Source organism: Heterodontus francisci, chromosome 13 (genome assembly GCF_036365525.1).
Source record: "Heterodontus francisci isolate sHetFra1 chromosome 13, sHetFra1.hap1, whole genome shotgun sequence".
Lineage (NCBI taxonomy): Eukaryota > Metazoa > Chordata > Chondrichthyes > Heterodontiformes > Heterodontidae > Heterodontus > Heterodontus francisci.
Window position 1 is genome coordinate 34,126,832 of NC_090383.1, and position 14,998 is coordinate 34,141,829.

Genomic DNA, 14,998 nt, shown 5'->3' on the forward strand with positions numbered 1-14,998 from the left:
TGAAATCCTCCCTCACTCTTCTGAATTCCAGCAAATATAATCCTAACCGACTCAATCTCTCCTCATACGTTACTCCCACCATCCCAGGAATCAGTCTGGTAAACCTTCGCTGCACTCCCTCTATAGCAAAACATCCTTCCTCAGATAAGGAGACCAAAACTGCACACAATATTCCAGGTGTGGCCTCACCAAGGCCCTGTATAATTGCAGCAAGACATCCCTTGCTCCTGTACTCGAATCCGCTCGCTATGAAGGCCAACATACCATTTGCCATTTTTACCGCCTGTTGCACCTGCATGCTTACCTTCAGTGACTGGTGTACGAGAACACCCAGGTCTCATTGCATATTCCCCTCTCTCAGTTTATAGTCATTCAGATAATAATCTGCCCTCCTGTTTTTGCTACCTCACACTTATCCACATTACACTGCATCTGCCATGCATTTGCCCACTCACTTAACTTGTCCAAATCATCCTGAAGCCTCTCTGCATCCTCCTCACAACTCACCCTCCCACCCAGTTTTGTGTCATCTGCAAATTTGGAGATATTACATTTAGTTTCCTCATCTAAATGATTAATACATATTCTGAATAGCTGGGATCCTAGCACCAATCCCTGCGGTACCCCACTAGTCACTGCCTGCCATGCGGAAAAAGACCCATATTATCCCTACTCTGTTTCCTGTCTGCCAACCAATTTTTTATCCATTGCAATACCCTACCCCCAATCCCATGTGCTTTAATTTTACACGCTAATGTCTTATGTGGGACTTTGTCGAAAACCTTCTGGAAGTCCAAATAAACCACATCCACTGGCTCCCCCTCATCCTCGAAGAATTCTCGTTTATTTGTCAGGCATGATTTCCCTTTCGTAAATCCATGCTGACTCTGTCCGATTCTACCACTGTTCTCCAAGTGCTCTGCTATAAAATCTTTGATAATGGACTCTAGAATTTTCCCCACTACCGACATCAGGCTGACTGGTCTATAATTCCCTCTTTTCTCTCTACCTCCCTTTTTAAGTAGTGGGGTTACATTAGCTACCCTCCAATCTGTAGGAACTGTTCCAGAGTCTATAGAATCTTGGAAGATGATACCAATGCATCCACTATTTCTAAGGCCACTTCCTTAAGTACTCTGGGATGTAGTTTATCAGGCCCTGGGGATTTATCGGCCTTGAATCCCACCAATTTCCCCAACACCATTTCTCTACTAATACTGATTTCCTTCAGTTCCTCCCTCTCACTAAACCTTGTGTTCCCCAACATTTCTGGTATGATATTTGTGCCCTCCTTTGTAAAGACAGAACCAAAGTATGCATTTAGTTGGTCAGCCATTTCTTTGTTCCCCATAATAAATTCCCCTGTTTCTGACTGTAAGGGACGTACATTTGTCTTCACCAATCTTTTTCTCTTCACATACCTATAGAAACTTTTACAGTTTTTTTAGAAAGTCAGTTTTTATGTTCCCCACAAGCTTACTCTCATACTCTATTTTCCCCTTCTTAGTTAATTCCTTGATCTTCCTATGCTGAATTCTAAACTGCTCCCAATCCTCAGGTCTGTTGTTTTTTCTGGCGAATTTGTATGCCTCTTCCTTGGATCTAATGCTATCTCTAATTTCCCTTGTAAGCCATGGTTTGGCTACCTTTCCCATTTTACTTTTGCGCCAGACAGGAATAAACAATTGTTGCAGTTCATCCATGCGCTCTTTGAATGTTTGCCATTGCCTATCCACCGTCATCCCTTTAAGTAACGTTTCACAATCCATCATTGCCAACTTGTGCCTCATACCTTCGTAGTTTCCTTTATTAAGATTCAGGACCCTAGTCTCAGAATCAACTATGTCACTCTCCATCTTGATGAAGAACTCTATTATATTGTGGTCGCTCATGTCCAAGGGGTCTCGCACATCTGATGGTACAGACTGCTGCCACTGTGCGTCGGTGGTGGAGGGAGTGAATGTTTATGGATGGGGTATTATCAAACCGACTGCTTTGTCCTGGATGGTGTCGAGCTTCTTGAGGGTTGTTGGAGCTGCACTCATCCAGGCAACTGGAGAGTATTCCAACACACCCCTGACTTGTGACTTGTAGATGGTGGACAGGCTTTGGGGAGTCAGAAGGTGAGTTACTCACCACAGGATTCCTAGCCTCTGACCTGCTCTTGTAGCTCTTATATGGCTATTCCAGTTCAGTTTCTGGTCAATGGTAACCCCCAGGATGTTGATAGTGGGGGATTCAGTGATCGTAATGCCATTGAATGTCAAGGGGAGATGGTTAGATTCTCTCTTGTTTGAGATTGTCATTGCCTGGCACTTGTGTGGCGCGAATGTTACTTGCCACTTATCAGTCCAAGCCTGGATATTGTCCAAGTCTTGCTGCATTTCTACATGGACTGCTTTAGTATCTGAGGGGTCGTGAATGATGCTGAACATTGTGCAATCATCAGTAAACATCCCCACTTCTGACCTTATGATTGAAGGAAGGTCATTGAAGATGGTTGGACCTAGGACACTATCCTGAGGAATTCCTGCACTGATGTCCTGGAGCTAAGGTGATTGACCTCCAACAATCACAATAATCTTCCTTTGTGCTAGGTATGACTCCAACCAGCGGAGAGTTTTCCCCCTGATTCCCATTGACTCCAGTTTTGCTAGGGCTCCCTGATGCCATACTCGTTCAAATGCTGCCTTGATGTCAAGGGCAGTCACTCTCACCCCACCTTGGCAGCAAGAATGAACATGGCAACAAGAATCGCTGTGGAATGAATGGTCAGTAGGCATTTACATATTTTATTGCGGGTCCTGTCACCGAGCGACAGGATGGCTGTAACAAGGGTTCGCCGTCACCTCTGAGATCAGTATGGGGTCGGTGGTGGGCCTCCGTTGTATCGGTTTTCATTGCTCCTCACGACTGTTCGTAACGGTGGAGGGATTTAAAATTCAGCCTGAAGTCTCACAGTGCAATAGCCATTGTCCAACAACGTTATTTATACTTCCCCAACAGAGAGGTCAGCAGAGAGGCAGTATACGAAACAGTCAGCCAGTTCAATACACTACAGGGACCAATGGAGGGATTTGCAATGCTGAATGGTTGGTTATAGGAACTGCTTTACATCAATGGAATTGTAGGGGGCATTGTGGGAGAGGAGTGATTGGATGTGATGGTTGTATCAGTCCAGTGAGAGTGACAAACTGAACTTTACAGCTATAGGGGAATCCTGAGCAACAGTGTAAGTTGCTAAAGTTGCATGAGGGCCACCATCTTCCTCCTCTTCTCCCTCATTGGAATCAATCACAGACGTTGTGCGCAAGCGCCTTGTTCCTTCTGCAGTTCCAATCCTCCCAGCTAAACAACATTGTGTGGAGCGCTGCACAACAGAATCATTATTAAACCCTTGCTGGCGAATACTAAAGGGTGCCTTCAGATCTGTGCAGGCACCTGAAAAGCAGCTTGAGGATGCTGATCGCTTGCTCAGTGACACATTTGGTGGCCACATGGCTGTTGCTGTAGTGCTCTTGGGCTTCATGGGTGTCATTAGCTAAGTTTGAAGGAGGCATATTTTGTTTCCTTAAGTCTGTTTGAAGGTCCAAAGAGGTTCAGTAGCTTGGACTAGATAGTCAGATTTTTGATCTCTCAGAGAACCAAGGGATATGGGGAGCAGGCGAGTTAAGGCCGAGAATCAGCCATTATTGTATTAAACGGTCGAGCAGGCTCCAGCAGCTTTATGGCCTGCTCCTGCTCCTACTTCTTATGTTTTTATGACTACAGCAGGATGACTGCATCATGGCAGCTCTCTGAGATTTTGGTGCACACCTTTTCTTGTGGTTTCACTCCAGCTGAATATGGATCAAATTGAATCCCTTGCGGTTGGCGAATACTTTCTGGTTGATCTGGTAGTCCTCAGATTGCCTTGTATGTGCAATTGTTGACGCCCTGCACCTATGGAAAGCAAGCCAGCGATGCAAACCCCAGTAGACACTCATTTTGACAAGTGTCATCACAGGTGAAGTTGACATAATTGCTGGCTCTGGCAAACAATCCATCAGTCATCTGCCTTACATGTGCAGGTGACAGGGAGATCCTGGTTATGCCACAGGTTGTGCCCTGGAAGGATCCAGAGGCAAAAAAAAGTTGAAGGGGGTGGTCATTTTCACAGCTACTGATAATGTGTAGCCACCGGGTCTAGTCGGGAGCAGATCTTCTTCCAGGAGGCTGCAGATGCCTGCCACCATGTGACATGACAAATTCAATCTTTTCTGAGTCTTTATTTGTACACCCTGTTACATAGATACTGCCTCTTGCAACCTCCACCCTTCTGTTGTTCCCCTATTTGCTGACTGCCTGCTGATCATCATCTTGCTCCTCTCATCCTGATCTTGTCAGCTTCAATACCTCCAAGGCCACAGTTACTATCAACAAATCCTTTCCCAGTTTATTTTCAATGGTGGCATGCAGAAAGCCCAGGAAACAGCTGCATGTGATTTTAAATTTAAATGCCGATCAAAATCTCATTAAAAATAGCTCATTTAAATACTATAAGTAGTAACCCATCACTCTGGAGGGGGGTTACATATACACAATGACACATGCCTAGGCTGGCACATTGTGGCCGGCTTCTGGACACCCTGACATTTTCGCCAATTTTAACAACCGTCCATGCAATCTTTACTATTAAAATTCCCCCAAATTCCTTGCAATTAACAATCTAAGTTAATATATCATAAGCCTACAGTTTCAGGTAAGATGACCAAAACTGGACACAGTACTCCAAGTGCGGCCTGACCAAAGTGTTGCCTTACTGAAATATAGTACAGTTAATGTTTTAATTTACTGGCCTATAAATATTTACTAAAATAATAATTCCCTTCATATAGCTACTTTCAATTGCTTGTGCACCTTAATGACTGGCCAGTAATAACCCAAGCTCCTTTTTTTGCTGTTACTTTCAATGGACACCCCTTCATGGAATAGACACACTTTGAGTTGGCTTGCCTCAAGTACATAACACAGTACTTCTTTACATTAAACTACACTTACCATTTTACTTGTCTAAATCAACAACTTGCACATATATAGCGACTTTAACGTAATAAAGCATCCCAAGGTGCTTTACAGGAATTTATGGAACAAAATTTGACACTGAGCCACATAAGGAGATCTTAGGCCAGATAACCAAAAGCTTAGTCAAAGACATAGGTTTTAAGGAGAATAGCGAGGTAGAGAGGCAGAGATACAGGGAAGGAATTCAAGAGATTAGGGCCTAGGCAACTGAAGGCATTGCCGACAATGGTGGAGTGATTAAAATCGGGAAATGTTTGAGAGACCTGAATTGGCAGAGTGCAGAAATCTGGGGGTGGGGGTGGGGGGTGGGGGCACAGGGTGAAGTAGATTACTGAAATGGGGAGGGATGAGACCATGAAGGGATTTAAAGACAAGGAAAAAAATAAGATTGAGCGTTGCTTGACCAACGTTGATCAACGAGCACAAGGGAGATGGGTGAGCAGGACTTGGTGCAAGTTAGGACACGAGCAGCAGAGTTTTGAATGACCTCAAGTCTGCGGAGGGTAGAACATGGGAGGCTAACCAGCAGTACATTAGAATAAGCAAGTCTAGAGGTAGCAAAGGCATGGAGAAGGTTTTCAGCAGCAGATAAGCTGAGGCAGGGTGGAGTCAAGCAGTTATGGGCGGTGGAAATAGATGGGCTTCGTGGTGGTGTGGATGTGAGGTACGAAGCTCATCTCAGGGTCAAATATAACAGCAAGGTTACGAACAGTCTGGTTCAGCCTCAGACAATTGCCAGGGAGAAGGAAAGAGTCAGTGGCAAAGGAACAGACTTTGTGATGAGAACCGAAGACAATGGTTTCTGTCTTCCCTATATTTAATTGGAGAACATTTCTCCTTATCCAATACTGGAAGTTGAACAAGCTGTCAGATAATTTAGAGACAGAGGAGGGGTCAAGCGAGGTGGAGGAGAGGTAAGCGTTGGGTATTGTCAGCGCATATGTGGAAACTGTCACTGTGATTTAGGATTATGTCACCAAGGGGCAGTTATAGATGAGAAAAGGGAGGGAGCCAAGGATCGATCCTTGGGAGACACCAGAGGTGATGGTGCAGGAGCCTGAAGAAAAGACATTGCAGGTGACACTCTGGCTATGACAGAATAGGTAAGAATGAAACCAGGTAAGTGCAGTCCTATCCAGAATAATGACGGAGAGGCATCGGAGCAGAATTCCGTGGTCAACCATGTCAAAGGCTGTAGACACAGAGAGGAGGATGAGGAGGGATAGTTTACCTTTGTCACAGTCAACTAGGATGTCATTTGTGACTTTGATAAGAGCTGTTTTGGTATTTCAATACTCAAAAAGCTTGACACGATCCAGGAAAAGGCTTGATCAGCCTCCTGTCTACCACATTCAATGAGCAGAGTTATTTTTCACAAATACTAAAGTTACATTATCAAGGAATCATACTACAGGATACATTCAGCAAGACACTGCTCCTGCCAAAGTCATTAAACTTAATCATCATTCAATCAGGAGCCCTGAAAATTGGGTGTAATGACCTGCTGCTTGATTTCTAATCTGGACTCACATCAAGCAAGACTCCGTGATAGGGACTCTTAAATTCACCTCCTCCCAAGTCTCCATTGAAGAATCTAAGAGTTGGCAAGACCTTTACATTTTTCATTAGTGACTAGTTGCGATATGTAAGGCCATGGGAAATTTGTGACCACTTTTTCAATCACAGAATCCATGAGAATTAAACTGCCCCCAAAAAATCACTCTGTTCTTCTCCCAGACCTGATCCTGAGGCCACTTGGGATTGAAAACTGCTATATGTATAAATTGGAATTATGACATATTTACACGATTAGTTTTCCTTCTTACAGGATAGAATAGTCAATAGAAATAAAAATCGGGAGAGATGTAAAATAGGCTGCTGATCCACTATCAGTAATTTTACATTCTCGCATGAAGTCAATATTAACCTGCAAGATCCTAATTCCAATGAATATGTTTCAAGTATCTTGGATCATTGAGATTCCTCCAATAAAGACAGGAATCAGGATTGAATATAAAGATCAGGGTATGATAGCTGTGTGTTTTATATTTTTTACATTGCAAAAACATAGAGATATTAGACACTGAGAAACATAAGGGTTGATATTTACTGCAGGTCTGGTGAGTTTTGGAAACATGAATTTTAAGCACATCCTAGATAATGATCTCAAAAGCAGTGATACGGTTTTTCTTTTAGCAATTTAATTAGTTTGTACAGCTTTCTTAGGCCTGTAATAACTATGGTAGACAGCATTTGCACATACCACTTTCTGGTCTGGCATGAACTGTTTCACATCTCCATTGAAGAATGTGATAGTGACAGATTGGCCATCTGCACCGACCTCCTTTCTTGTGCCATTCCGAAAGGTGATGATTCGATTTCCATTTGTCAGGAACTGTTCCAACTGGAAGTAAAATAGATAGGTAGTCATTTCAACACAATAGGTAGTTTTGTGGTACATTTTGTGGTTGTACTTTTGTAACTGATATATTATTTCACAGAATCAGAATTGTTACAGTGCAGAAGGAGGCCATTCGGCCCATCATGTCCGCACCAGCACTCTGAAAGAGCAATTCCCGCAGTTCTGTTCCCTTGCCTTCTCCCCGTAACCCTGCACATTCTTCCTTTTCATATAACTGTCTAATTCCCTTTTGAATGCTTCAATTGAACCTGCCTCCACCACGTTCTCAGGCAGCGCATTCCAGACCCTAAACCACTCGCTGCGGGAAAAAGTTTTTCCTCATGTCGCTTTTTCTTCTCTTACCAAATACTTTAAATCTATGCCCTCCCGTTCTCAATCCTTTCACAAGTGGGAACAGTTTTTCTCGATCTATTCTGTCCAGACCTCTCATGATCTTGACTACTTCTACCAAATCGCCTCAGCCTTCTCTTCAAGGAAAACAGTCCCAACTTCTACAATCTATCTTCATAACTGAAATTCCAGATCCCTGGAACCATTCTCGTGAATCTTTTCTGTACTCTCTCCAATACCCTCACATCTTTCCTAAAGTGCAGCGCCCAGAACTGGATGCAGTACTCCAGCTGAGGCCGAATTAGTGTATTATACAAGTTCAACATAACTTCCTTGCTCTTGTACTCTTTACCGCTATTAATAAAGCCCAGGATACGATATGCTTTATTAACTGCTCTCTCAACCTGTCCTGCCACCTTCAATGACTTATGCACATATACACCTAGGTCCCTCTGCTCCTGCACCCCCTTTAGAATTGTATCCTTTATTCTATATTGTCTCTCCATGTTCTTCCTACCAAAATGAATCACTTCACATTTCTCTGCATTGAACTTCATCTGCCACCTGTCTGCCCATTCCACCAACTTGTCCATGTCCTTTTGAAGTTCTACCCTATCCTCCTCACAGTTCACAATGCTTCCAAGTTTCATATCATCTGCAAACTTTGAAATTGTGCCCTGCACACCAAGGTCTAAGTCATTAATATATATCAGGAAAAGCAAGGGTCCCAACACTGATTCCTGGGGAACTCCACTACAAACCTTCCTCCAGCTTGAAAAACATCCATTAACCACTATTCGTTGTTTCCTGTCACTCAGCCAATTTTGTATCCATGTGGCTACCATCCCTTTTATTCCATGAGCTATACATTTGCTCAAAAGTCTGTTTTGTGGAACTGTATCAAATGCCTTTTGAAAGTCCATGTACATCACATCAACAGCATTGACCTCATCAACCCTCTCTGTTACCTCCTCAAAAAACTCCAGCAAGTTAGTTAAACATGATTTTCCCTTAAGAAATCCATGCTGCCTTTCCTTAATTACTCGCATTTGTCCATGTGACCATTGATTTTGTCCTGAATTAATTTTTCTAGACGTTTTCCCAACACCAAAGTTAAACTTTTTTTTAATTCATTCATGGGATGTGGGCATCGCTGGCCAAGCCAGCATTTATTGCCCATCCCTAATTGCCCTTGAGAAGGTGGTGGTGAGCTGCCTTCTTAAACTGCTGTAGTCCATGAGGGGTTGGTACACCCACAGTGCTGCTAGGAAGGGGGTTCCAGACTTTTGACCCAGCAACAGTGAAGGAATGGCGATATAGTTCCAAGTCAGGATGGTGTGTGACTTGGAGGGGAACTTGCAGGTGGTGGCGTTCCCATGCATTTGCTGCCCTTGTCCTCCCAGTTGGTAGAGGTCGCGGGTTTGGAAGGTGCTGTCTAAGGAGCCTTGGTGCGTTGCTGCAGTGCATCTTGTAGATGGCACACACTGCTGCCACTGTGCGTCGGTGGTGGAGAGAATGTTTGTAGATGGGGTGCCAATCAAGCGGGCTGCTTTGTCCTGGATGGTGCCGAGCTTCTTGAGTGTTGTTGGAGCTGCACCCATCCAGGCAAGTGGAGAGTATTCCATCACACTCTTAACTTATGCCTTGTAGATGGTAGACAGACTTTGGGGAGTCAGGAGGTGAGTTACCCGCCGCAGGATTCCTAGCCTCTGACCTGCTCTTGTAGCCACAGTATTTATATGGCTACTCCAGTTCAGTTTCTAGTCAATGGTAGCCCCCAGGATGTTGATAGTGGGGGATTCAGCGATGGTAATGCCATTGAATGTCAAGGGGTGATGGTTCGATTCTCTCTTGTTGGAGATGGTCATTGCCTGGCACTTGTGTGGCACGAATGTTACTTGCCACCTATCAGCCCAAGCCTGGATATTGTCCAAGCCTTGCTGCATTTCTGCACGGACTGCTTCAGTATCTGAGGAGTCACAAATAGTGCTGAAAATTGTGCAATCATCAGCGAACATCACCACTTTCTGACCTTATGATTGAAGGAAGGTCATTGATGAAGCAGCTGAAGATGATTGGGCCGAGGACACTACCCTGAGGAACCCCTGCAGCGATGTCCTGGAGCTCAGATGATTGACATCCAACAACCACAACCATCTTCCTTTGTGCTAGGTATGACTCCAACCAGCGGAGGGTTTTCCCCCTGATTCGCATTGACCTCAGTTTTGCTAGGGCTCCTTGATGCCATACTCGGTCAAATGCTGCCTTGATGTCAAGGGCAGTCACTCTCACCTTACCTCTTGAGTTCAACTCTTTTGTCCATGTTTGAACCAAGGCTGTAATGAGGTCAGGAGCTGAGTGGCCCTGGCGGAACCCAAACTGAGCATCACGGAGCAGGTTAGTGCTAAGCAAGTGCCGCTTGATGGCACTGTTGATGACACCTTCCATTACTTTACTAAGGATTGAGAGTAGGTTGATGGGGCAGTAATTGGCTGGGTTGGACTGGGCAATTTTCCACATTGCAGGGTAGATGCCAATGTTGTAGCTGTACTGGAATAGCTTGGCTAAGGGCGCAGCTAGTTTTGGAACACAGGTCTTCAGTACTATTTCTGGAATATCGTCAGGGCCCATAGCCTTTGCAGTATCCAGTGCCTTCAGTTGTTTCTTGATATCATGCGGAGTGAAGTGAATTGGCTGAAGTCTGGCATCTGTGATGCTGGGGACTTCAGGAGGAGGCCGAGATGGATCATCAACTTGGCACTTCTGGCTGAAGATTGTTGCAAATGCTTCAGCCTTATCTTATGCACTGATGTGCTGGACTCCCCCATCATTGAGGATGGGGATATTTGTGGAGCCACCTCCTCCAGTTAGTTGTTTAATTGTCCATCACCATTCACAGCTGTATGTGGCAGGACTGCAGAGCTTAGATCTGATCCATTGGTTATGGGATCGCTTAGATCTGTCTATCGCATGCTGCTTATGCAGTTTGGCATGCAGATAGTCCTGTGTTGTAGCTTCACCAGGTTGACATCTCATTTTGAGGTATGCCTGGTGCTGCTCCTGGCATGCCCTCCTGCACTCTTCATTGAACCAGTGTTGGTCTCCTGGCTATAATAAAAGCGAAATACTGCGGATGCTGGAAATCTGAAATAAAAACAAGAAATGCTGGAACCACTCAGCAGGTCTGGCAGCATCTGTGAAAAGAGAAGCCGAGTTAACGTTTCGGGTCAGTGACCCTTCTTCTGAACTGACAAATATTAGAAAAGTCATACGTTATAAGCAAGGGAGGTGGGGGTGGGGCAAGAGATAACAAAGGAGAAGGTGTAGATTAGACAAGGCCACATAGCTGACCAAAAGGTCATGGAGCAAAGGCAAACAATGGTGTGTTGAAAGACAAAGCATTAGTGCAGATTAAGTGTTAACGGACTGAATATTGAACAGCAGCAAGTGCAAACCTGAAAAATATCTGTGGGTAAGCAAACTGAACAAACTAAGATGAAATGAAATAAATGCAAAAAAAAGATTGTAAAAAACGTAAAAAAGAAAAAAAGAAAAAATAACTAAAAATGAAAGTAAAATGGGGGCTGTCATGCTCTGAAATTATTGAACTCAATGTTCAGTCCGGCAGGCTGTAGTGTGCCTAATCGATAGATGAGATGCTGTTCCTTGAGCTTGCGTTGATGTTCACTGGAACACTGCAGCAATCCCAGGACAGAGATGTGAGCATGAGAGCAGGGAGGAGTGTTGAAATGGAAAGCAACTGGAAGCTCAGGGTCCTGCTTGCAGACTGAGCGGAGATGTTCCGCAAAGTGGTCACCCAGTCTGCGCTTGGTCTCCCCAATGTAGAGGAGACCACATTGTGAGCAGCGAATACAGTATACTACATTGAAAGTAGTACAAGTAAATTGCTTCACCTGAAAGGAGTGTTTGGGGCCTGGGATAGTGAGGAGAGAGGAGGTAAATGGGCAGGTATTACACCTCCTGTGATTGCAGGGGAAGGTGCCATGGGACAGGGACGAGGTGGTGGGGGTAATGGAGGAGTGGACCAGGGTGTCGCGGAGGGAACGATCCCTTCGGAATGCTGACAGGGGAAGGGAGGGGAAGATGCTTGTTGGTATGGTAGAATGGGGGATATGCCAGGCTATGAGGTTACAGATTGTGGTTAAGTACAATTCTGCTGCTGCTGATGGCCCACAGTGCTTCATGGATGCTCAGTTTTTCATTGCTAGATCTGTTCGAAATCTATCCCATTTAGCACGGTGATAGTGCCACACAACACGAAGGAGGGTATCCTCAATGTGAAGGCGGGCCTTCGTCTCCACAATGACTGTGCGGTGGTCACTCCTACCAATACTGTCATGGACAGATGCATCTGCGGCAGGCAGATTGGTGAGGACGAGGTCAAGTATGCTTTCCCCTCTTGTTGGTTCCCTCACCACCCGCCGCATACTCAGTCTAACAGCTATGTCCTTTAGGACTCGGCCAGCTCGGTCAGTAGTGGTGCTACCGAGCCACTCTTGGTGATGGACATTGAAGTCCCCCACCCAGAGTACATTCTGTGCCCTTGCCACCCTTGCTTCCTCCAAGTGGTGTTCAACATGGAGGAGTACTGATTCATCAGCTGAGGGAGGGCGGTAGGTGGTAATCAGCAGGAGGTTTCCTTGTCCATGTTTGACCTAATGCCATGAGTCTTCATGGGGTCCAAAGTCAATGTTGAGGGCTCCCAGGGCAACTCCCTCCCTACTGTATACCACTGTGCCGCCACCTCTGCTGGGTCTGTCCTGCTGGTGGGACAGGACATACCCAGGGATGGTGATGGCAGTGTCTGGGACATTGTCTGTCAGGTATGATTCTGTGAGTATGACTATGTCAGGCTGTTGCTTGACTCGTCTGTGGGACAGCTCTCCCAACTTTGGCACGGGACATTGTCTGTCAGGTATGATTCCATGAGTATGATTATGTCAGGCTGTTGCTTGATTAGTCTGTGGGACAGCTCTCCCAACTTTGGCATAAGCCCCCAGTTGTTAGTAAGGAGGACTTTGCAGGGTCGACAGGGCTGGTTTTGCCATTGTCGTTTCCGGTGCCTAGGACAATGCTGGGTGGTCCGTCCGGTTTCAAAGAACAAAGAACAGTACAGCACAGGAACAGGCCATTCGGCCCTCCAAGCCTGCGCCGATCTTGATGCCTGTCTAAACTAAAACCTTCTGCACTTCCGGGGTCCGTATCCCTCTATTCCCATCCTATCTGTCAAGATGCCTCTTAAACGTCGCTATTGTACCTGCTTCCACCATCTCCCCCGGCAGCAAGTTCCAGGCATTCACCACCCTCTGTGTAAAAAACTTGCCTCGCACATCCCCTCTCGACTTTGCCCCTCGCACCTTAAACCTATGTCCCCTAGTAACTGACTCTTCCACCCTCGGAAAAATCTTCTGACTATCCACTCTGTCCATGCCACTCATAACTTTGTAAACCTCTATCATGTCGCCCCTCCACCTCTGTCGTTCCAGTGAAAATAATCCGACTATATCCAACCTCTCTTCATAACTAATACCCTCCAGACCAGGCAACATCCTGGTAAACCTCTTCTGTACCCTCTCCAAAGCCTCCACATCCTTCTGGTAGAGTGGCGACCAGAATTGCACGCAATATTTCAAGTGTGGCCTAACTAAGGTTCTGTACAGCTGCAGCGTGACTTGCCAATTTTTATACTCTATGCCCCGACCAAGGAAGGCAAGCATGCCGTATCCCTTCCAGACTACCTTATCCACCTGCGTTGCCACTTTCAGCGATCTGTGGACCTGTACGCCCAGATCTCTCTGCCTGTCAATACTCCTCAGGGTTCTGCCATTTACTATATACTTCCCATTCCTTTTTATTGACTTTGTAGCAATTAGATACAACTGAGTGGCTTGCTAGGCCATTTCAGAGGGCATGTAAGAGTCAACCACATTGCTGTGGGTCTGGAGTCACATGTAGGCCAGACCAGGTAAGGACAGCAGATTTCCTTCCCTAAAGGACATTAGTGAACCAGATGGGTTTTTACAACAATCAACAATGGTTTCATGGCCATCATTAGACTAGCTTTAAATTCCAGATTTATTAATTGAATTCAAATTCCACCTTCTGCTGTGGTGGGATTTGAACGCATGTCCCCAGAGCAATACCCTGGGTCTCTGGGCTACTGGTCCAGTGACAATACCACTACTCCGCCTCCCTGGCTGGCCTGTAATTGCTGGGCTTATCTTTACACCCTTTTTTGAACAAGGGTGTAACGTTTGCAATTCTCCAGTCCTCTGGCACCAGCCCAAGTCTGAGGAAGGCTGAAAAATTATGGCCAGTGCCTCTGCGATTTCCACCCTCACTTCCCTCAGTATCCTTGGATGCATCTCATTTGGCCTTGGTTTTTTATCCATTTTAAGTACAGACAGCCTATTTAAAACTTCCTCTTTATCAATTTTAAAACCCTCTAGTGTCTGACTTACCTCCTCTTTTAATATTTTCTGATTGCAGCTTCTTCCTTGGTAAAGACAGATGCAAAGTATTCATTTAATGCCTCAGCTGTTCCCTCTGCCTCCATGTGTAAATCCGCTTTCTGGTTCCTAATTGGCCCCACTCCTCCTTTTACCACACTTTTACTATTTATATACCTATAGAAAACTTTGAGATTTCCTTTAATGCTAGCTGCCAGTCTCTTATCATGCTCTTGCTTTGCTTCTCTTATTTGCTTTTTCACTTCCTCTCTGGACCTTTTATATGCAGCCTAGTTCTCAATAGTATTTTCTACCTGGAATCTGTCATAAGCATACTTTTTGTTCTTTATCTTAATCTCTACCTCTTTTGCCATCCAGGGAGCTCTGGATTTGTTTGCCCTACTTTTCCCCTTCGAGGGAACATACCTTGATTGTGCCCGAACTATCTCTTCTTTGAAGGTAGCCCATTATTCATCTACCAGTTTACCGCCAACTTTTGACTCCAATTTATTCACCCCAGCTCCATTCTTACCCTATAGAAACTGGCCTTCCCCCAGTTAATTATTCTTACTCGGATTGCTCTTTGTCCTTTTCCATATTTAGCCTAAACCTTATGATACAATGATCACCATCTCCTAAACACTCTCCGACTGATACTTGATCCACTTGGCCCAGGTCTAGCAGTGCCTCCTTTCTCGTTGTAGAAATTTTT

At 45.1% G+C, this 14,998-nt stretch overlaps 1 protein-coding gene across 2 annotated transcripts in view; it reads right to left on the minus strand.

Moving 5' to 3' along the window:
• The window catches only part of si:ch211-140l13.3 (centromere protein J), a 316,358-nt gene that overhangs the window by 21,189 nt on the left and 280,171 nt on the right, over window positions 1–14,998 (minus strand). For both annotated transcript variants that reach the window (XM_068045779.1, XM_068045778.1), the window contains exon 16: window positions 7,328–7,468. In XM_068045779.1, the coding sequence (XP_067901880.1) occupies window positions 7,328–7,468 (141 nt within the window). The remainder of the gene's footprint in view (window positions 1–7,327; window positions 7,469–14,998) is intronic.